Source organism: Mus caroli, chromosome 4, assembly GCF_900094665.2.
Source record: "Mus caroli chromosome 4, CAROLI_EIJ_v1.1, whole genome shotgun sequence".
Lineage (NCBI taxonomy): Eukaryota > Metazoa > Chordata > Mammalia > Rodentia > Muridae > Mus > Mus caroli.
This window is the reverse complement of record NC_034573.1, coordinates 144,006,551-144,030,038: the sequence shown is the minus strand read 5'-3', so window position 1 is coordinate 144,030,038 and position 23,488 is coordinate 144,006,551. Positions and strand designations below refer to the sequence as shown.

Sequence of the window (23,488 nt, the reverse complement as noted above, 5' to 3'; positions counted from 1 at the left end):
CTCCCTCCCTCCCTCCCTCCCTCCTTCCTTCCCTCCCTCCCTTTCCCTCTCTCTCTCTTACTTGTATTGGAAATTCAACACCCAAACCAGCAAGGCTTTTATGACAACCATGAATATAAAATAGTAATGTTCAAACAGGGGTGGGCAGCCTGCAGCCCCTGTGACCCCCAAGTTCACTTTTAGACAGGTGGGTAAAGACCACATGGGCTCTCCAGTCTCCACTTGCTATTCTATGATGGATGTAGGGAACTTCCTGAGGGAAGGTACCCTACCAGCACTGACCAGGCATGGAGGATGAAGGAGGACGGAGAGCCCCTAATAGACCTGGGCCTCTTGTTTATATAGGATCTTTTGAGAGCTGGGGCCATGGTGAGCCATTGAACTCTGCCTGACTCAGGCCAGCATTGTGCTATACCCCCAGCTGAGAGAGGGAGAAGAATGTCTACCAATCACAGAGCAGAGTGCTCAGGACTCAGGACAAACTAAAGGGAGGATCTCATCTAGTTTGACTCATAACAAAACTGCTCTATGCAGATGCCAGTCTACCAGAACCCAGAGTCGCTAACCTGGGAAGCCAGTGGACAGCAGCCTTCCAGGCTGGGGTTCTTGTCCTGACCAAGATGCCGTTCTTCCTGCAAAGAGAGAGGGGAAGAAGCCAGAAATGAGCATGCTCATACCAATAGAGCCCAGGACTCAGTAGTAGGAACGTGTCTGGTGAGCCTGGAGTCTCCGGGCTCCATCTCCTGCTCCCTAGAAAGCCAGCAAGGTCTCCGAATGAGAACTGCGTTCCACTGGATTCCTTCTATTGAGCAGAGTCTGAAAAGGTAAAGACCGCTTCTGTTCTTATTCCCACCAGGCCCAGGAAGGAGGGTCCCTCAGTCAAACCTAGTACCTTTGCTGGCCTACTGTTAGGGTTCCAAATCCTACAGCTGCTATGATCGTCCCAGAGAAGGCAGGTTCCAGCCACTGAGGTCCCTTCCCAGTCACTGAAGTATAAGGGAAAAAAGATGACATCAGATAGGGTACAGGAGGAAGTTGTGCCTATCCATATGCACAGGTGCCGTACAGGGGAAGGTGGCTCTTCTGAGTCCCAGACAGAAAAGGTAGCTCTGGATGGCACAGAGGCTAATGTAGGAATGTGTGGGGAAGTGGGCAAGGAATATGCAGATATAGCATTGTGTGTGTGTGCACGTGCATGTGTGCATGTGTGTGCATATGTGTGTGCATGTGTGTGTGTATATGAGCAAGGAATATGCAGATATAACATTGTGTGTGCATGTGCATGTGTGCATGTGTGTACATGTGTGTGTGCATGTGTGTGTGCATGTGAGCAAGGAATATGCAGATATAACATTGTGTGTGTGCACGTGCATGTGTGTACATATGTGTGTGCATTGTGTGTGTGCATGTGAGCAAGGAATATGCAGATATAACATTGTGTGTGCATGTGGGCGAGGAATATGCAAATATAACATTGTGTGTGTGCTTGTGGATGTGAGCATGTGTGCCTGTGACTACATATGTGTGTGCATGTGTGTGCATGTGAGCAAGGAATATGCAGATATAACATTTTGTGTGTGCTCGTGGATGTATATGTGCATATTTGTGTGTGTGTACATGTGGGCAAGGAATATGCAGACATAACTGTGTGTGTGCATGTGTGTGCGCATGTGTGTGCATATGAGTATATGCATGTGTGTTTACATACATGTATGTACGTGTGCGTGTGAGTGCATGTGTGTGTTGTTCCTCAGGAGGCATACACTTTTTTTTTTTTTTTTTTGAGCAAGAGCCTCTCACTGATTCTCTCCATCAGGTCTCCATTTCCCCATCTCTACTTTTGAAGCACTGTGCTAACAAGAATGTACTATCATGCCTGTTTTTGTTTTTAAAGGCGCCAATATTCTCCTCAAATTTCAGTGCATTTATTATTTTTCACATGAGCCACAGCATGCCCATGGTGGTCAAAGTACAGTTTTTCAGAGTAGGGTCTCTCCTGCCATGTGGGGTCTGGGTTTCAAACTCAACATTCCAGGCTTGGCTACCAATGCCTGCTGAGCCAATCCCAATGACTCCTCACACCCCACCTTTGAAACACATGTTCTGGGGATCACACTCAGGCCCTCATGCCTACAACAAGTGTGTACTGACCCAGCCCCAGACGTGACTTTGGTTTGATGGTTGCCCAGCTGGGACCCCTTTCCTGATGTTTGTGTCCTTCAGAGCTGTACCATCTGCTCCTACACAGGGCAGCTTCTCCATGTTCAGTGCATCTGCAGCCTCAGGGTCACCTGGACTCACTCAGGGTGCCCAACAGGTTGTTCTGGAATCATGTGTCCCAGTGTCCTGCAGACATGTGTCATGCAGTTATATGTTCTGAATCTCAATATAGACCTTAGAACTGTGGCTGAAGAAAGGGGATGTGGTGCCAGACTCAGTTTGCCCAAAGAGCTAGTGCAGGATGGAGCTGGCTGGCACTGGACTAGGGCAGACTGAAAGGTGCAAGGGGCCCTTGGGTGGTGACACCTGGTGTTTTAGACCGTTCTGTGGGTTCCCAGTAAAACCCCCTCTTCTGCAAAGGAAGTACTTGTGTTTTCCCAGTGTGCTATGGGTACAAGGATGAGTAACAACCATGATATTTGCATGGCGCTTCCTTCACCATAGCTGCACACAAAGGCCTGCGCTTTGCTCTCTTGGCAGAGGTAAGCTTTGTTTCCTCAGTTTACAGATAGGGAGGTGGAGGGCTGGGAGGTCACTATAGTCACAAGAGGGTAGAGGGCTCAGCACAAAGTGCAACAAAGTCACTGTAATAAAATTCAGGCCTGGGCCATGGTCCTAACCACCGGGGAGGCTGAAGCAGGAGGATCGGAAAGCTTAAAGTGACCCTGGTCAAGCTGGTCCTGGTTCACTTAGTGAGACCCTGTTTCAAAATGGAAAGTCAAGAGAGTCTGGGGTGCACTTTGACCCCAGTGCTGCGGTGAGAGCAATGAGAAAGAACAGATACACAACAGGGAAGGTCGCAATGGATCCAGCACTAGCTTTCAATTTTTAAGAAAGATTTTACATTTTATGTTTGTTGTATGGCCATATGCTTGTACTCTGTGCGTGGGGGGGGGAGAGGGAGGGAGAGAAAGAGAGAGATAGAGAGGGAGAGAGAGAGGGAGAGAGAGATAGGGAGGGAGAGAGGGGAGAGGGAGAGAGAGAAAGAGAGAGAGAGGGAGGGAGAGAGGAAGGGAGAGGGAGAGAGAGAAAGGGAGGGAGAGAGAGAGGGAGAGAGAGAAAGAGAGAGATAGGGAGGGGAGAGGGAGAGGGAGAGAGAGAAAGAGAGAGATAGGGAGGGAGAGGGAGAGAGAGAAAGAGAGAGATAGGGAGGGAGAGAGAGGGAGAGAGAGAAAGAGAGAGATAGGGAGGGAGAGAGGAAGGGAGGGAGGGAGAGGAAGAGGGAGAGAGAAGAGAGAGAGAGAGAGAGAGAGAGAGAGAGAGAGAGAGAGAGAGAATGAGAGAGAGAAAGAGAGAGAGCTCTCTTAACTGCTGAGCCATCTCTCTAGTCCCTCAACAGTAGTTTTATTGGACACTAAGGACTTCAGCGATGAAGATCCAAAGACCTGACTAACTTTCTCCCAAGTGTGTGTGTGTGTGTGTGTGTGTGCAAACATATGTGCATGCATGCTAGAGGGAGCCTGCCCAACTGAACAATTGTTAGAGGACAAGGGTTAGAACAGGAATAACTCAATCCCATAGTAGGGAGGGTCTGAATCCCTGTGGGATCCTGTCCCCAAGAACAGGACACTCAAGGTCTCGTGCTACTCAGGGTCAGGCTGAGAATTTGCTCTTCAAGGTTTCGTGGTATGTATTCCTCTGTATTCATACTGTGTTGCGTAAGGACATCTTCCTGCAGGCATCTATTATACAGCAAGTGTACACGCTTTGTCCCCCTTGGTCCCTTTATCCCTTTAGACAACTCACTTCTGCTTTCGTGTGGTGTATACATACGTGATTTTTAGATACATATGCAAAAACCCAGGAACCAAATATGAGAGAAAACATGTGATGCTCGCCTTGCTGAGACTGGCTTAATTCACACACTACGATCATGTCCGATATCCTCCATTTTCATGAAAAGGATGTAACTTTGTCCTTCTTTATGGCTGGATAAATGTGTGACCATGTATAGTTGTCATACTTTTCTTGTCTGCTCCTCTGCTCTTGAGACTAGTGCTGCACTGAGTGCTCCCGTGTGTTGACTCAGAATCTTTGGGGTAGGTGTCCGGGGGTGGTATGGTCACATGGTAGATCTATTTCTAAAGACCCTCCATACTGACTTCCATAGTGGTGGAAATGGTTTGCCTTGCCTCTGTCGGTCTGGGAGGGCGTCCTTCTGTCCACGTCCCCACCAGCATTGGCCACTTCTGTTTTCAGCCGGTGGCTGAGATGGACTCTCAGTATGGTTTTGATTTGCATTTCTCAGATTGCACCTTTTAAATGCATGTATTAGCTCCTTGTACTTCCTCTTTTGAGAATTGTCTGCTCAATTCCGTTTTAAGCACCAGGTTGCTTGTGTGTGTGTTTAGTTTTTTTTAAATATTTGCTTTAGGTTTACGTGTGTGTGTGAGAGCCTGAGTGTCCATCTGTGCAACATGTGTTTGCAGGAACCCAAACATACCAGAAGGTGTCGAATCCCCTGGAACTGGAGATACGGGCAGGTGTAAGTCACCTGACACAGGTTCTGGGAATTGAACTCCGTCTTATGCAACAGCACTAAGTCCTTTTGACCGCTGAACCACCTCTGTCACCCTGTGTTTAGTTTTTTGAGTTCTTTGTATATTCTATTATTTTATGGGAAGGGATGTTTTTGCCTGTATGTATGTCTTCTGTGCACCATGTGTGTGCCTGGTTCCCATGAAGGCCAGAACCAGAAAAGAGTGTTAGGTCCTGGAACAGTTACAGATGGTTGTGAGCCACCATGTGGGTGCTACAGGTTAAATCTAGCTCCGCTGGAAGAGCAGCCAATGTTAACAGCTGAACTGCTGCTCTCCAGTCGCTTTTTGTAAACTCCAGATGTCAATCCTCTGCCATACTGACAGCCAGCAATGACTCCCCTACCCTCCCCGAGCTGTTCTTCACTCAAATAGTTGTTTTCATCTCTGTACAAAGCCTTTTGAATTTCTCAAAGCCTCATTTATCAATGGTCTTCTGCCGGAGGAAGAGGCTAGGGACAGAAAGCACGGCCTGCCTACTGCTCTCTGGAGTGCCATGGTACCATATGCTGAGCTAGAGTGTTCTGAGCCCCATCCTGGGAGTTGTGAGTCACCTACCTGCTTCCACTGCAGGCTCTCCTACATCCCTCCTGTGATCTTTCCTGAGACACCATGAACCACACCTGAGACCCCCGGGAGAGAACCTTACAGGGATACCAGGTACCCAGGAACATTATCACAGCCTCCCTACCAACCAACTCCAGCATAGATGCCTTGGGCATCCTCTTGTCAACCAGAGTCAGGTGCTGGAGTAGGCAGGGCATGGGAAGGAGACCCATGAGAGCAGGCTTTGTCAGCCTGCTCAGGGCTGCTGTATCTACGAAGGGCTGTTCCAGTGTCCCTGCCCAGTGGCAGCTGCCAGATCCCTTCCATGGGGACAGCAGGGACTCTAATTGCTCACCTGCTGCTCAGAGTCTCTGCCAGCCCTGGAGGTGTGTCTGGGGAAGCTGTGCTAATTAGGCACACGGTCCATCCTTGTAGGGGCAATATGCATAGTGTCAACCTTTCAGTGAGTCCTTCACAGCAAGCAAAGAAGCTCCAGTCTCCCATTCTGAACTACATCCCGGACCTTAGGGATGACACAGTCCTAGCTGTTGCCTCATTGATGTCCACCTTCCAGATGGAGACTGCCCTGCTCAAGCACAGCCCTGGTGACTCTCAGCTCAGCTGACCTATGGGAAGCCTTGGTCCTTGTGGGGATTGAGGAGAGCATTCCAGGTGCCAGGGTTGGGAAGAGAGCATGTAGGATCTTCAGGTGTCTCCACCAGCAGCAGAGGGGGGCCTCACAGTAGAGAGGGGGTCTAACTTTTGCAGAGATCACACAGCGGCCCTTGCTAAATGCCGTAGGGCCGCAAAGGGGAGTCGAGCTCCACAGTGGGTACGTCCTGGTATCTGTGCCGCCCAGATCATGAACAATAAGCGGCATATCTTATTATTCATTTACCAAGCCTCCATTCTCTGGGGTCCCTGGGACGCCTTACCACACAGTACAGACTAGATTCAGCTCCTGCTCGCTAGAGAAGGAGGCTCTGCTGGTGATAGTCGTGTAAGTTAGAGACAGCAGGTCCCTGATCTGCAAGACTTGGATTAGACAATGTGGCCCCCCTCCTTCTCGCCACCACTGTCCTCTGTCTCCCCGTGGTCAACCGCCATCAACAAGCCTAATTACAACGGCCTCCTGGCACTTTTTCTTTTGGAGTAAGGCATGCTCCGGCTTGCTTCTGGGCCCTTAATTTTTGATCAGGGACACCTCTTCGACTAATTATTTGTCAGTAATGAGGGAGGAGAGATGAAGTTGCAAAAGCGTCCCTGAGCTTATAGAGAGAAGCTGCAAATTAAAATATGAGGCATCGGTAAACAGGGGGCTAATTGGATTAATTCAAAAGTGATAGATTGGGATAAGAACAGAGAGGAAGACCACAGGCAGATTGAGGTCAGAATAATTCCAGGAGCGTTGCCCGGGCTTCCTGTGATAGATGTGAGCCTCAAAGTCCAAGAGCTACAGAAAGTAAAATATGCTGCTGTGTGTGCAAAACACATCTGAGTCACTCATGCACACAAACCACCCAGGATGCATGGCCGTTTCTTAAGCCCTGGCACTATCTGACCCTTGAGTCATTTTTAAAGATACTAGAACTTTCATATGACAACCGCCTTTCTTTCCTCTGTTGTAATAAAGCCCCCTCTGTTTGTTTTAAGGTTTTTAAAATTATATGTACGTGTGTATGTAAGGGTATGTGCACGTGAGTGGGAGTGCCCATGAAAGCCAGAAGCCTTGGATCTCCTTGGAGCTGCAGTCCCAAGCAGCTGCCTGGTATGGGTGCTGGGAGCTAAGCTCCCAAGTACAGTATATGGTCCCATGTGCATGCTCTTGTCCGCTGAGTCATCTCTCCAGGCCCTCATTCTGATTTCTCTTGGTGCTGTTTAGTGTTTTTGGATTCTTTGAATCTTGAGCCACATGTATGTGTGGGCTATCTAATGTAATTGAATTAAAGAAAAAAACCGTTATGTCAGAAGGTGATAAAAATTATGATGGGAACATCCCACTTCTGAACAGGCAGGGGGGGGGCTGAACTTTTCAAGATAAGGGGAAGCATCTCCCTGGGACCCAGTGAGCACTGTCTGTCTGTGGCTGCTTCCCCTGGTGTCTCAGCGAGGCATCAGGTTTCTGTAGGGCATCTGAATGGCCTCATAGACCAAATGTGCCCTGACCTCTTCCCCTGGCCACAGTGATGCTTTATAGTCGGGATTAACTCTGGGCTACTGGCCTCACTCCCAATCCTGGCTGACACCTAGGCTGTGGGGAGCTAATAGTTTCCATAAAATATTCATTTAGATAAGTAGCATAGTATTTGAGCCGTGTATGTTTTTAAAATCATCAAGTCTTTATTCTTAGGGTGAGCCCTATCATATAATCACAACTGTGCACCATTTCAGTTCTCATGGTTCTTCTATGGATCACACTGAACAGTAAGTCCTGGGCTGCAGAAGAGAATTATTTTTGCACCTGTCTCCAAGTCTATTGGTTCAACATAAACATAGGCAATACTTGAACCATATGTTATCATTCCACCGAGGGGCTCCTAGACACACCCCCAGTCAGCTTCCTGAATTTCTAAATTCAGAAAGGGAATGTGGAGCTGGGAAGAAATAGTATTTCACTTAAGACTTTACTTACCCATCCTGTCCATTTATCCATCCCATCTATCTACCCATCCAACACATTCTCCCATCCATCCATCCATCCATCCATCCATCCATCTTTTCATCCCATATGTCCATAAAGCCCATCTTATCTACCCATCCATCTATTTATCCATCCATCCATTCATCCACCCATCCATCCACCCATCCATCTATCTATCTATCTATCTATCTATCTATCTATCTATCTATCCATTCATCTACCCATCTGTCCATCCATTCATCCATTCATCCACCCATCCATCCTTCCATCCATATGTCCATCCACCCATCCCTCCATCCACCCACCCACCCACCCATCATCCAGTCTATCCATCTACCCACCCGCCCACCCACCCACAAAACCACTATAAAAGCATTCATCTCTCATTCATTACTGAGTACCTGCTGTATACTAGGCCCTGATCTGGGACCAGACAATTCAAACTTTATACACTCAGTCTTCACCATTCTGTGACATCAGCTTGAAGCTGAGGGTTTAAGTCTGCAGAGTGCAGGCCTCTTGGAGGTCCCCAGGGCATACCACAGTATAAGACACTCCGTGTGGAGCACAGAAGCCAGTGTGCCAAGGACACCCTTTGCTCCTGTTGTTCAGGTGTGGGTGGGGATGGGTCTGGCAGTGAGACAAGAGGGGCCATGTTAGATATGTACCTCAAGAGACCATCATCGAGCAAGCAGGGTGGCTTCCAGTGATGCCCTAGGCACCTGCTTTCCGAGGTCACTCCCTTTAACTTCTGGAAGACAGGAGAGGACACAGCCGAATGTACTGAAGGCAGATTTGCTTAGGATCCAGGCCAGGCTTCCATGGATCTCTGCAAAGAGTGAAAGTAGACACTGCAAGGGAGCTTGGTGGATGCTCTGTCAAGTCATGAACTGTATGTTATATAAATCAATCCCTCAGTTTCCTCATCGGGGAACAGAGGTAGAAACTCTTCTCACGGTACCAGTGTAATGGTTGTGCTATGGATAGGTGTGGACGCTGAAATTCATGCCTAGTGAGCAGCATCAGCTAGGGCATGAGGAGTCTGTCACATTCTCTGTGTGACTCCTATGTGCTCTCAGGACTCACTGAGTTGAGGATGAAAGAGCCAACGGCCCGGATGGAAGAGTCAGATGAGACAAAGAACAGGTGCTCTGGCAATGTCAAGCAGGTTGGGAGGGCAGGGAGTCTTAACTGGGCCTCCATCTGCCAACCTCCCTGGCCTTGGCTGTCAGCCAGGGCAGCCTCTGACCTCTGAAGGGCGTGTCCTCTGTTTTTCTGAGCAGGAGTTGGGCCCACAAAGGCAGCCCTTCAGTCTCGGATGTGAGTAAATATTGACGCTGGGGCTTTGGGGGCCCTGACCGTTGCCACTTAAGCATGATGTGGATGTCTCTATTGGAAGCTCAGAGTGGCTGAGGACTGAGCTAGCTGGGCAAACCTGCTCCCTAAGGCAACCATGTTTTAACCAGCCCCCTCCCCCCACTCCCTGGAGTTCTTCCTCCTGCTTCAGGGCTAGGACAACCCTGATCATCCTGCACAATTAATCAGGCAGGCAACCCAGTGCCGCCACAAGCAGTCGTTACGCAGGTATTTCTAAGATGGAAGAACTGGTTGCTTAAAGTAGCTAAGAGGAATGGAAGCCAGTCCTTCCACCTCTGTGGAATGGGGGAGACTCATGGTCTCATATGCTCATTTGAACCAATGTTGCTCTGCCCCTCCCCTGCCATCGCCACCCCCCACCCCTGTGTGAGAAGAGGCACATGTGGTTTGAAGCCACCAAGCACCACCTCAGCTTTGTATTCATGAGCACTCACGTGTGTGTTCGTTCACAAGCTCTCTCTGCTGTCCATGGGAATGCACAGAGGATATCTTTAAAGTCAGCACCTAGACACCATCTTGGGCCCGGTGTACAGTGAGAGCAGATCTTCAACCTTGGCCTCATTCGAGAGAGATGTGCAGAAACACTTGTTGAAATCCCCACAGGATTCCCTGCCCAGTGCTGTCCTGTCACCTTAACAATTAAGCTACTGTTGCCCACCGCACAGTTGGGCATATCTTACTTTCCAAACAGTTTTTTTTTAAATTTGTATTCCCTTTATCCAGTTATTCCTCCCGATCCCTTCCCTCCCTCTTTACCCAAGCCTTTCCACCCTCAGCATTCCCCCTTTTTACTTATGTTCTTTATACTGACGGTCTACCATCTCCCTGCCTCTAAAAGCCAGCTGTATGAGGCCACTCTCCCTGAAATGACTAGGTGTGAACAGGGAAGATTCCCTCATGAGCATCAGGGGGAAATCCTATGATATAAAAATGTCTGCAGTGGGCGTTGGAGAGACCAATTAGCCATTAAGAGTGCATACTGTTCTCTAAAGGGACCTGAGTTTGGTACCCACATTGGGCAGCTCAAAAACCACTCTCAGCTCCAGTTCCGAGGGACCTGACACTCCAGCCTCCAAGAGGATTTGCACCCACATGCACATACAGTCACAAATGTTACTTTTTAACCTTAAAAATGGCTGCAGTGGGATGAGAAGCTGGGAAGTTTAGGCCTGGAGATTCATTTATAGAGGGGAAGCTCAGGAGTTGTGACCGGCTGGCTCTGCTTTCCCAGCCAATCTTGCTGGATGTTTGTAAACCCTTGCTCTACCAGCCAGTCTACTCCAGATGGCTCTACCGGATGTTGTAAGCTTCTGATTTGATGACCCCATGAATTTGAGCAATAGAAATGTCTGCTGGAAATGGTTTGCCTTCTAGAGACAGGGTCTCACTATACAACCTTGGCTGTCCCTGAACTCACTCAGTACCTCAGAACACAGGCCGGCCTCAAACTCACAGAGATCTGCCTGCCTCTACCTCCCAAGTGCTGGGGTTAATGGTGTGCAGCACCATACTACCAGCCAGGGCTACATTTTTTATGCTCTTTGCTGTGGGCTGTTCTCCTTGTTACAGAGACTGGGGCCAGCCTGTACCAAGCCATAGGGTTTTGAGGAGACAAGGGAACTGCCCCACCCCCAGAGTCTGCTTCTGCAGAGCCTAACTGGCACATGATAGTTTACCAATATAATGTGTATTACAACAGGAATACAGTAGGGTGCCCTCAAAACCCGTACACTAGTGGTTAAGAATATGGGATAGAAATTCTGAATTCAGCATTCTGGCTGTTCATTATCCTGGGTCGACAGCAACTGGAGTCTGGTGTGGTATGAACAGGCAAAGTAGATTTCTGACATTTAAAAGAGGAGTTCTTATCTGCCGCCAGCCTATGGAGACCTGTGTTGTTGAGATGACAGTATACAGGACGTATTGTGAATTGCAGGGGAGCACAAAAAAAAAAAACAGGAAGAGAGATGAGCCCAAGGTGTTAAGGGGTCCATTGTACCATCCCTTGATTTAGTTTATGTGCTTGGGACCATCAACAGGGGGAGCAGACATTGTAGGGTGGCCCTCTGAGATTTCACCTCCCCAGCTCACTTCCCCAGGTAGTGGGAGCCTGCCCCCATGTTGGTTGCCAAGAGTAGGATCAAACACAATACCCATAAGCCTGGTAGCCGGTCCCCAGACCCAGGGCTCCCTGCCAGGCTCCACCCACTGGCTTGGAGCTGGCCACACAAGCCTCCCAGCTTCCGTAACTTCAATGTCATCACCTAGGCAACTGGACGCTGCCGCCACTGCCCTGCCACTGCAAGCCACCACGGGGCCTCCAGCACCTCTACCCAAGTCTATGGACCCACCCAAGGCCCAGGCTCAGCCAAGGTAGGCAGGGGCTCTGCTTGACTCTCAGCTCTAAAGTCAGGGTTCGCTTGCTGTCCCCCTTCCCCACAGGGCAACAGCCTCAAGGTTCCATCAGGATAAGGAAACCCCTCCCCACCAACTCACCTGGTAGCCCAGAAGTAAGGCTCCATGTAAGCAGGCCTGCCACACAGGCAGGCTGGTGGCCGAGACAGTCTGAAAGAGGCACCGTCTGTGACTCTGGTGGCACAAGGCAACATGGTATGGCACTTTGGAAAGTCACCTGTACTGAGTAGTCTACAGGGTCTCTCTGTGCCCCTGTACTGTGTGTGACAGGTCAGGATGGAGACAAGGGATTCTGACATCTCCCAGAAGTGGTTCTGGTAACTCCACAGCCTTCATTCCTTTGAGCCACCTGAATTTCTCTTTATTCCGTGTCCAAGAGACACCAAACAGCTACCTGGATCTTCCAAGGCCATGGTTAGTGCTATAAGATGTTGCCCCTACCCAGTGTCTCTTCCTAACTCGCCCTCCGCTACTTAGTCTCAGAGTCTCGTTCATCCTTAGCCTGTGCTGGGCTTCCCGCCCCTCACATGGCTGGTGCTCAACATGTCTACATGCAGGCCTAAGTGTTGAAAGATGGGGCCTCGGTAGGCCCTGTTCCTGATGTTGTCCACTTGTGCTGCTGTCCTGTGAACAGGGCTAGATGTCCCAGGACTGGCAAACTATACAGCGTCCTATTAGGATGAGGTAGAGAAAATCCTGTATAGAAATTATTGCAGGCCGGGCGTGGTGGCACACGCCTTTAATCCCAGCACTCGGGAGGCAGAGGCAGGCGGATTTCTGAGTTCGAGGCCAGCCTGGTCTACAAAGTGAGTGCCAGGACAGCCAGGGCCAAACAGAGAAACCCTGTCTTGAAAAACCAAACAAAAACAAAAAAAAAAAAAAAAAAAAAAGAAATTATTGCAATGAGACCAGAGTGAGTGAGTGAGTGTGTGTGTGTGTGTGTGTGTGTGTGTGTGCATACACGTGAACACCTCGGTTGTGCGGTGCATTGTGAGCCAGTGTGCACACGTGGGTGGAGAAGCAGAGTATCAGGAGTATATGGACCATACACTCTTTGTGGTTTTACCACCGTGTTCTCAGCAGGACCTAGCGGTGGCCCTGGAGCCCAGATGGCTGGAGTATTGCCTGAAAGAAAGATATCTGCCCCAGTTTTAAAGTCAGGATCTCATTTTGTAGCCCAAACTAGAATTCACTGTGAACCCCAGGCTGGTCTTGGATCCTGATCCTCCTGCCTCAGTCTCCCCATGGTTGAGATTACAGACATGTTTCACCATGGCTAATTGTCTTGGGCTTTCTCAAATTTGACTGGTTACTTCCACTGCTGGCCCTGTTAGCATACACTGTATGCACAAGACCATCATAGCCTGAGACCAATAGCCTGAGACCCTCATAGCCTGAGACACCCATAGCCTGAGACACCCATAACCTGAGATACCCATAGCCTGAGACACCTATAGCCTGAGACACCTATAGCCTGAGAACCTCATAGCCTGAGACACCCATAACCTGAGACATCCATAGCCTGAGACCCTCATAGCCTGAGACCCTATGCTACGAGGGTCTTGTGCCTACAGTGGATGCTGACAAGACCAGCAAGAAGACACAGGGCCCTGCTATGTGTCACACAAAACCAGTGCTCTTTCCTTGGGTCCCAAAATCTGAACTCCTAAGGGCTCAAAGCCCAAATGAGGATATATTTGCTTTTTCTTATATGTATTTATTCATTGTGTCTATATGTATGAAGGCATGTGAGCATATCCTGAGACTGAACTCACGTCTTTGAGCTTGGCAGCTGTACATTTAGTTGCTGAGCCATCTCACCCAGCCCCTGGGGTGTGAATGGTGAGTTTTGACCTCTAACAGCTCACTCCTGGGTCTGCCCAACGTTCCCTGACCTGCAAGGCCTTGAGATCATCATACTAACCGGTTAATTCTGCCTCCAATGTCTGTTCACTGAGCACCAACTTTGTGCTGTGCACTTGCTGAGCTACATGGCTAACCCTGTCCATCCTCGGCATTACATCTGAACACACATAGGGTTTTACCCCTGCAGCAGATGCCATGATACTTGGGGGGCCAGGGGCTGTCCAGAGACTCCGAGGGGTAAGGCTCTGCAGCTGTTCCAGTTCTGAAATGACTAGTAAGAGTCTATCAGGCAGCACAGAGCCTTTCCTCATGGTCCCAGGGCTGAGCACAAGGGATTCTGATGTGTTTGACATCGAATTCTACCAGGTTAAAGGCCACCTGGAGCCTTCTCCAAGGTAGCCCCTTGGAGGGGTAAGTGGGACTGGTAGTGCCTGCAAGAAGCCACTTTCCAAATTCAAAACCAAATGGAAACTGGGCCATGATGCCCCACAGGTGGCTAAATTACAGACATAGAACTGTCGGGCCCTTGGTAACCTTGTCCAGCAATCTCCTGAAAGCCTTGTGTAGACCATTCATGCAAGGAAGGTGTGATATAGCCTACTTGAGGGACAAGAGGCTACAGACTCCACACACAGGAAGAGATGGAGGGCCCTGAATTGGTGGCTTGTTGAGGGTTCTGATGTTGGTCAGTCCAGAGGTCTGAGGGTCAGGATGGACACTCTAGACTCTGTTTCTGCCTGTGTCCTCAACACGGTCCTCAATTGTTCTACCTGTCCCGGATTGGGCTTGTCTCTGTGACCTGCAGCCTCTGCACCCCACAGCTCTGTCAGGGAGTAGGGCTGCGTGTGGAAGAGCTAGGGCTGCGGCAACTCCCGTGAGGAGGGTGCTTGCCCTGCTGAGACCTGTTCTGGCTACCTGTACACACAGACTAGACAGACACCCATCTTGACTACAGCCTCCTGTCTCTCCTGATCTCAGCATGAGCTCCACTCTGCCCTCGATGTCGATGGACCTGGTCCTCTTTCCTCTCCATCCTTGCTGGCCCGAACCAGTCTTGCCACTCACTCCCCCCCACCCCTGCCTGGTCTCCCTTGGAAGCTCTCGCCACATTGCCAGGAGGGGGCTGCTCCCTTGAATCGCCCCTCCATCAGGCCTGGTGTACCTCTGAACCCCGCCCTCCAAATTCACCTGTCCCCTTATTTCCAGACACGATAACTTGGAGGCATAGGGTAGGAGTCCAGACTCCCTGGGCTTCCTGGTCCTTCTTCCTAGTACCCATCCTTTGACATCAGCACAGGATGATCATCCATTCTGCCTCCAAGTAACCAGGTTACCCAGGACTCCCCTCTTCCATACAATAGGAATCAATTTGGTTTTTGAGACACCCAGTGTGTGGGATGGTGCTCAGCAGGCTTGAGAACACTTTCAAAGAGTGGTGAGACCACAGTTGCTGTGATGGGGCAGAGACCAGATCAACGTATGTATGACGTACGTATGTCTGTCTCTGTCCACAGACGTAGTTTCTCACCAGGCCTTCCCCTGACAAGAGGACCGGACTTGTTCTCTTCCACTCTGAGCCCTATACTAAAGGGACTGTGACTTTGCTGTGGTTTGTCCCCTGCTCTATGCAGGATTGTCACCTGCCCGATGCTTCACGCTCATCCTATTACATCATTCCACAGGGGTGAGCATGACAATTCTCAGTTATCCCTTTACAGATGAGGACACTGACACTCATGTGGGCATGTCACCTGCCCTGGTTCGCACAGCTGCAGAGTGGCAGAGGGCCATGTGGCCAGCTCAGGAAGAGCCCCAGCTTAAGTGCCTAGCAGGGCTGAATTTCAGGTTAGGGAATGATGGAGCTAGAGGCCATATGTCCTACATAGCCCCACCATGGGGTGAAGAAATGGAAGCAGAAGGCAGGCCTGAGCAGGTCGGCAGAGTTTAGGGTCGTCTTTGGATGTCTGAACATGAGTAGGGCTTTGGAAATGAGTGTGTGGGCTTCCCCAGGAAGGTAAGAGTGTGTACTCAAAGTACTGTCATCTCCAGGAGGGGAGAGTAGAGTGCAGGGGTCAATAGCTAGGCACTGTGTGCCCTGAGTGAGCAAATACGATGCAAGACACACTTACTCTCTGTATATCGAGGGGTTCCTGCTGTCTTGGGTAGATGCATGGAGGTCAGCATGCTACAATGTTCATTTCCTTTGGTCTTGTCTGAGTTTCCACGTGGTGCCAGGTGACTTAGCATGGATGGGAAGTTTGGTCAACTATCGTCTCTTTCAAGAAGCACAGGTAATGCTGGGTGGCCTGAGGGATGCAGGCTAGTTTTCCTCCAGCCCTGTTCCCATTCCCTGGCGGGTGGCCTGAGCCCAGGCAAGAGAAGGCAGCTGCTTAATGCTTCACATAGCACACCCTGCCCCACACGGGGCAGCTAAATTTGTCTTCCTTCACCAGTGCTTGGCTCCCCCAGCTTGAGGGGAAGGCCACCGCTGCCATCTGGACATCTAGGGCCACACCTGGCTAGGGAACAGAATGTCCTGCTGAAGGATGAGGTTGTCTTGTGAGAGAAGGGGAGGGATCCAGCCAGTTTCCAGATGGGGCAGGACCAAGATGGTTGCCACACTGGCCCTGAAGAAGGAGGTACTTCTGCCTGCATCAGGTGGGACCTCAGCCTCTGTGTAGCCTCCTTTTCCGGAGGTAGCTTAAGGGAAACAGGCTTCTGGCACCAGGGCCCCGATGTGGCCAGGCTCTTGACACTCTGAGTTTTGTGTCTTTGCCACTGCCCAGAGATACTGTCATTTCAGGAGAGACACTCCCTGGCCATGTTCCTGAGCCTGACACGCCCTCTGCCCACACAAGGATCTCATGGGTGCTAGAGCCTTTCATGTCCCCTGGAGGGAAATTCACACAGTGGCTGACATGGATCCAGAGGGCCCCTCCTGTCATCACCACTAATATACTAGGTACTTCTGATTTCAATTCCCCTGTCCACTGGAACAAATCGTTAGAAGGATGACAGTGGAGACAAACCACAGTATTGATCATGTCATGTAGACATACCATCATAGAGATTCCCCAGGCCGGGTAAGTTTCTCTGGGGATTTCCCTGCTGACCCGAAAAGGGCCCTGCCATAGCCAGGGGACCCAGTGTCATCATGCTGAAGATCCTGACTCTCCTGTGTCTGGACTATATGTGGACAGACTTGCTTTAGTTTCCACTAGGGAGGGTGGGTATTTAGGCTCCTAGAAGGTGGGGGGTGCATCCCCATGGATGGGGTACCCCTTCCAGAGCAGGTTCGGGATAATTATGGGCATCTGGTATATCACAGGTGGCAGTGAGGCTGGGGCTGAGAAGGGGTGAAAGGAGATGGGGAAAAACAAGGAAGGAGGTCCCCATCCTGTGTGATTGAAGTGTTCTATGTGGCCAAGTGACATCTGTGTCTCCTCCTCCAGTCAGGTGACAGGGATGGAGAAGGAAGGCTCAGACTCAGAGCTGGTCAAGACAGAGGTTTTCTTGAGGAGCCAGCCGCCTCTGGCTTTTAAGGGACAGGGGGGCTTGGAGAGGCAAACATTGAAGTCACGTGTATCCAAAGCCATGGTGACAGGGCATGATGGGGAATGCTTGGGAGAAGGACTCGGCTGAGTTGGGAGTATGTGGGGGCCAGGCAGGAAGTTCGAAGGTTGGTAGCTCTTGCTGGTAAGTTGAGACTCGCGGCCGCGTGCAGGGTGAGGTAATAGGAGAGTCAGAGACTTCCTTAGGGGCCAGAGGATAGAGGACATCCCTGGCAAACCTGCTCTGGTGCAAGCCCTAGCTGAACTACTTGGGCAAGCCCCATGGGTCTCAAATACAGCTTAGTCATCTCTGAACTAGTTGGGGGAGCCCAGCTAGGCTGCTGCATGGGCCCAGAAGTCCTGCCAGGAGTCTGGTTAGCATCTCTGGGCTCTCTCTCTCCGTGGAGGCCGACGGGGCCTGCCACCACCCAGTTGTGAAGATGGAACTGTTCCCAGCAGATGTAAATATCCATGGGCTCAAGTCCAGTCAGAGTTGCCAGAGCTCAGTGGAGGAGCCATGCCTTTGGCTCAGTGAGGAGCTGTGTCCTCCAGCGAGGAGGCCTGTCATTGGCTCGGTGTTGGCTCAGTGGAGGAGCCATGCCGTTGGCTCAGTGAGCATGTGCTATCCGTGTGTGTGGCTTTCCGTTTACAGCCTTATTCTCCTCCGCATATCCTGGCACCACAGGTCTAGCTGATGTACCCCTGACTCTCATGCTTGTTGGGACTCCTTGGGGGGTAGCAGGTGCTGAGGTCTGAGTTTGGCACAGACCATCTTTATCAGTTTGCTGTGGTCCTGTTTCATGATGCAGGCACTGCCAGGCCTGGAGGAGATCCAGTTCAGCAAAGGAGGAGGCTCATCTGAGGCTTTGATGGAGCTGGAGGCAAGGCTAGGGCAGGGCCAGAGACAGCCCAGATCCCTGCCATGCCCACAGCCTGTGACCTGGCTGCTGACAGAGCTTCTGACACGGCAGGCCAGGCGGGGCCAGGCCTCCTTGGTTGGTGCTTCTCCCTAAAGTCTTCCTATGCCAATTCTGGGCCTTCTATGCCTTTCCTCACACTACGGGATGTGTGTTCTCTCTAGGAAAACTCAAATCTTCAGTAAACACTACAATCTCAGAGCCAGTGAGATGGCTCAGTGGGTGAAGGTGCTTGCTACCAGTTCTGAAAACTCTGAGTTTGATCCCTGAGACTTACAGAGTAGGAGGAGAAAACTGACTCCCGGAAGCTGTCCTCTGACCTCTGAGTTGAGCATCTGCACTCACAGGCATGCACACACGCACAACATAATTATTTTCTATATCTGTGCTTCCCAACACTGATTTTTTTTGTACTTTCCAGAGGACAAGTAGTTTCTCAAAACTGGCCTCTTTGCCATCATGACTTGATGTTTTAAATCACTTTCTGTGCTTACGCAATCTGTTCCTGCGGTGTCTGGGGCTCGTTCCTCTGGTGAACACATCTCTTAGCTTGAGGAGTGTGTGGGACCTATAGAAAGGGCTCAGTAAAGAGCATGCATGCATCTATCAATCTATCATCTATCTACCTATCCATCTACCATCTATATATCTATCTATCATCTATGTTTGTATGTATCTATCATCTATCTATAATCTATCAATCTATCGTCTATCAATCTATCATCTATGTATCTATCATCCATGTATCTATCTATCTATGTATCTATCATCTATGTATATATGTATGTACCTATCATCTACCTACTATCTATCAATAATCTATCAATCTATCATCTATGTATCTATCATCCATGTATCTATCTATCTATGTATCTATCATCTATGTATATATGTATGTACCTATCATCTACCTACTATCTATCAATAATCTATCAATCTATCATCTATTTATCTATCTACCATCTATCAGTCTATCTATCCATTCATCTATCTTGCCCCTGCCCCTGCCTCTGACTGTCATATGTCTGTCTCTCTATCATCTCTCTATCCTCTCTCTCTCTCTCTCTCTCTCTCTCTCTCTCTCTCTCTCTCTCTCCATCCATCCATCCAACTATCCTATCCCTGCCCCTGACTCTGGCTCTGACTCTTCAATTATCTCTCCATCTCTCTGTGTCCCTCCCTCCCTCCTTCCCTCCCTCCCTCCCTCCCTCTTTCCCTTTCTGTCTCTCTGAAGAGAGAGACTATAAGTTTATAATATAGTAAGGTTGGGTTACCAGCTGCAGGAATTTTGTAGAAAATGGGGGGAGGGTGACAGGGCTGGGTGATAGTGGTGGCTTCCGTGAGGCTGTGGTGCTCCATGAGTTCAGAGCTAGATGCTGGTAAGGACCTTTCAAGGACATGGGCAAGGAGGCATGTCCCAGCTGTAGGACTAGAAGTACAGAGCCAAGCACTAGCAGGTGGCCCATGTGCCTCCCATTAAGACTGTTAGGACTCTAGCAACCAGTAAGGGGCAAGATAGGAGGGTGAGCAGGGGCCTGTGTCCCTGGCAAGCAGGTCAGAATTTGATCTTCAGCATGAGAGATTTGATTGGATGCTCCTTCCTTGTGTGGGTGCAGGAGGACCTGGTAGGCAGGAGGTGTGGAAAGCAGAGGACTTGGCAAGGGGTCTTGGGGCAGAGCTGCAAACTCTGCCAAGCTCCTGGAAGTCTGCTGCCTGCAGATAGCTCCTTTCCCACCTCCTGCTCTATTTCAGTGTGGCCCTGCCATTTCCCTCTGCTTGAGCTGGCCATAGGGACACAAGGGGTGAAGAGGGACCCAAATCCCCCCTTGCTTCCTCAGTAGGCTGTCCATCTTCAGATATGCTGTTTCTGGAATTGGGGAGGCAAGCCAGCATGGGTGTCAGCGGGTGGGGTAAGGTGTGGCAGGTAGAGTTACCAGCAGGGTACTCCTGGTACAATCTGTACTGTGATACCCAGATCCCATCCAAGCCAAGGCTCTTGCTGACAACCTGCAAGGCTACATCTCTGATGGGACCTTCCAGGAACATACACATGGAGTCCTCAGCCTAACAGGGGGTCTCAAAGTGCTCATTCCTATCCTGAGAACATCAGTGGGTGTGGCAAAGGAATTTGGGAGACCATCTCAGACAGTGTGATCACAGCAGGACTGACATCCATTCCAGGTGCTGCCTGCCACAAATGTCTCTCCCCTCTTTTTTAATTAAAAAAAAAAATGTGGGCCAGTAAAATGGCTCAGTGGGTAAGGGTGATTGCTGCCAAGCCTGATGACCTGAGTTCAATCCTAGAACCCCATGTACTGGAAGGAGAGAATCCACTCCTCACAATCAATCAATCAATGTAATTAAGTAAAAATTTAAGGAATGCCCTGAAATTCTCCTAACATATAATTAGCATTTTATTTTAAAAGTATTATTGTTGTTGTTTTTGGCTGACCTTGATCTGATGATTTTGCCTCAGCCTTGTCACAGTGGGGACTGCACGTGTGCACCACTGCTGTCTTCCAAACAACATTTTGAAGCTCAGCGACTTCCGGCATCTTAAATCCCCAGGAGAAACCCTGGCCCCATGAGCCCTTGCTCGCTGCCGTAGCACCTCAGGCTGGCACCCCCAACCTGCCTTTGCCTCCCTGTGCGGATTTCCTGTTCAGTGCATGTTGCTCGGACACTAGGTGGTTCAGCACGGTCTTCACAGACCGTCTACCTTGTGCTGTTTTGAATCAGCAGTTTGTTCCTGGTCACAGTCAAATGTCACCTAACATGTCCGGGTCATATTGTATCTGACAGTTCCTCTTCTGATGTGTTCCCAGTCTCTCACCCTGTCTGGCTAAAGTGAATAATGTCACTGCGAAGGGGCCTGGAGTCCGTTCACTGTGTGACTTGAGCCATGTCCTTTCCCTTTCTGAGCTTGGCATAGTCCTTGTAAAAGAGAGAAGAGGACCAAGTGGTCCCTGGGGCAGGACTTCTAAGCATGTCATCTTGGGTCTCAGGGTATCCACCAGCCTGGCCTAGCTGACCAGCCCACTCTGCCTGCAAAGAGATACCTCCCTGACCAATGGCTCCTCACCAGAAAGTACCAGTCCCCCGGAGCTGGTGAAGGCAGCTCTGTCCACCTTCCATGCTGGTTGGCCAATGGCTTGTCAAAACCTTCATGACTGTGATAAATGGGAGGTGGGAAAAATTAATCCTTATTACTAGAGAAGAGTATAAATTAGATTAATTCCTGTGCTTATTATAGTTGTGTGACCTTAGGCAAGGCATGTAAGGCCTCTGAGCCTGTCTTCTGAGTAGGGCAGGACTGCGATATGTACAGGATACTTGTCCTGTGTCATCCTCCCTTCCTGACAGAGCCCCCACCCTCAGGTTTCTCTCTGCCTGTGCTCAGCTGGTCCCCTTTTACTGGCCCTCTCAGCTTGTGCCACTTCTCTGAGGACCCATGGCCTGGCGCGTGCCATCTCTAGATGCGTGCCACAAACCACTATGAGCAGCCTCCTGCCTGGGGTCAGACAAAAGCGACAGATCTGCCCTGCCAGCCCTGGGCAAGTCTGGACCTGTCTGCTTGGCCGTGCAGAGCTGGGCCAAGCTGGTTTGCAGGGCTTAGAAGGCCCAGGGAGCTGCTCCTTAATGGGCAGCGGGCAGGTGGGCTGGGGTTTCCCTGCCCCACCCTCCCACAACCCCACCCTCCCACAACTTACTGTGCCTGAGCGCCCTTACGCTGCCCCTCCTCCAGGGTGACTGTGAGTGGGCGGAGCCTCCGCGTGGGAGGCTGTGCTGAGGAAATCGTGGGGAAAGCGGTTGTGGGTACTAGCTGGGGTTAGAGTGACCCTGCTCCCCTTTATCTCCTTTGAGGAGACCATCCACAGGTGACAGCTCCAGGGCAGTCCTAGGACTTTAGCTTTAGACCTTGCAGGGTGAGGACCATAGGGTCTTGAGTCCCACGGTAACCTGCATAACTGTGCATTACAGGCATGGTTCCAGCAGGGGGCGCCCTACACACGCTCTTACTAAGAGGAACGGATGAAGTTTGAGCTGTCTCGAAGACCTGGAGACAAGTCACAACCTTCCCCCTCCAACATACACAAATCAAGACCTGGCTTGACCTAACCCTGGCCGTCATTGTAGGTTTAGGACACGGTGACGGCAGTCATGGCCCATTCTCTCAAAAAACTGACCTAAGACCACAAAGACTAAATTCCCTTCTCCAACAGCATCTACCCAACGTGAGGGCACATGCCCTTCTTACCCATTTTCTGGCAGCAGAATCTGGGAATGGCGTCTCTAAAACCAAGCTTGCCTCAGTCTCACCTCCTGGACCAGAGAATGAGCTGCTTGGGAGTGGGGAGGGTAGGGAGGAAGAGAAGGGGAGCTAGACAGGGAAAAGGGAGGCATGGGGGGGAGCAACGTGGGTGGGAGGACTTAGCGCAGCTCTGGGATCTCCTTGCACCATCATAGGCAGCCCCGCCGTCCACTTGGCTCGCCTGGTACTGAGGAAGGCAGGATTCTCCAATTCTCAGTGTCCTCCCTCTTCTTCCAGAATGAGCGGCAGCGTTGGGGAGATGGCCCAGTCCTCTTCTTCCTCCTCCTCCACCTTCGAGCACCTGTGGAGTTCTCTGTGAGTATGGAGAACTCCGCCTCACTGGGCTTGGTTGGCTTAGCTGGCTTGGAATAAATAGGTTGGGAGAGGGGTCTGCTGAGGTAGCAGCTGCCTTGGGCCATGTCCTGTGTGCATGTGACCCACAGTCATGGTCTGTCCTCTGGCCAGTTCTCTAGAGGGCTGTGGGCACAGAGATCATGTGTATGAAGCATTTTCTAATAGGCCTGAGGGGCAAGCCGAGGGCTGGCAAGGATTGTAGGACCTGGAAAACTCCGGAAGTCCAAGGACATATGGCTTATCTCCTGAGATGGACACACACACACACACACATGGGGTAGCCTGATGTCCTGAACCAGGGGAGCACAGGGGATTCTAGAGCAGATGCTAACATCCAGTGTCCTTCCCCTCACAGAGAGCCAGACAGCACCTACTTTGACCTCCCCCAGCCCAGCCAAGGGACTAGCGAGGCATCAGGCAGCGAGGAGTCCAACATGGATGTCTTCCACCTGCAAGGCATGGTGAGTGGGGCTGCGCTAAAGACTGGACGTTGATGATAAATGCGGGTTGGCTTTTCTCAGGTGGAACGAGGAAGCAGGGCTTTGGGGAGCCCACCTTGGGTCGGAAGAAAATATGCAATGAGCTCATGGTGCTGTCAACTCCTAGGTAAGAATGGATTCAAGCATGATTGGACCCAGTGGTAGGAAGGGTCCAATGGCTGGACCCAGGTGGTTCCCTGGGACCACTTCCTCTTTCTTTTTTTTTTTTTTTTTGTTTTGTTTTGCATTTCCTTATTTTCTTTTTTTTTTTTT

General features: G+C 50.4%; 1 protein-coding gene across 3 annotated transcripts in view; it reads left to right on the top strand.

Moving 5' to 3' along the window:
• Positions 1-23,488, top strand: part of Tp73 (tumor protein p73) — an 84,069-nt gene that overhangs the window by 12,137 nt on the left and 48,444 nt on the right. For 2 of the 3 annotated variants that reach the window (XM_021159559.1, XM_021159561.1), the window contains exons 1-2: positions 22,642-22,697; positions 23,092-23,201. In XM_021159559.1, the coding sequence (XP_021015218.1) occupies positions 22,642-22,697; positions 23,092-23,201 (166 nt within the window). Of the gene's footprint in view, positions 1-22,619; positions 22,698-23,091; positions 23,202-23,488 lie in introns of those variants that run through there. The other variant, XM_021159558.1, reaches the window with a different exon arrangement.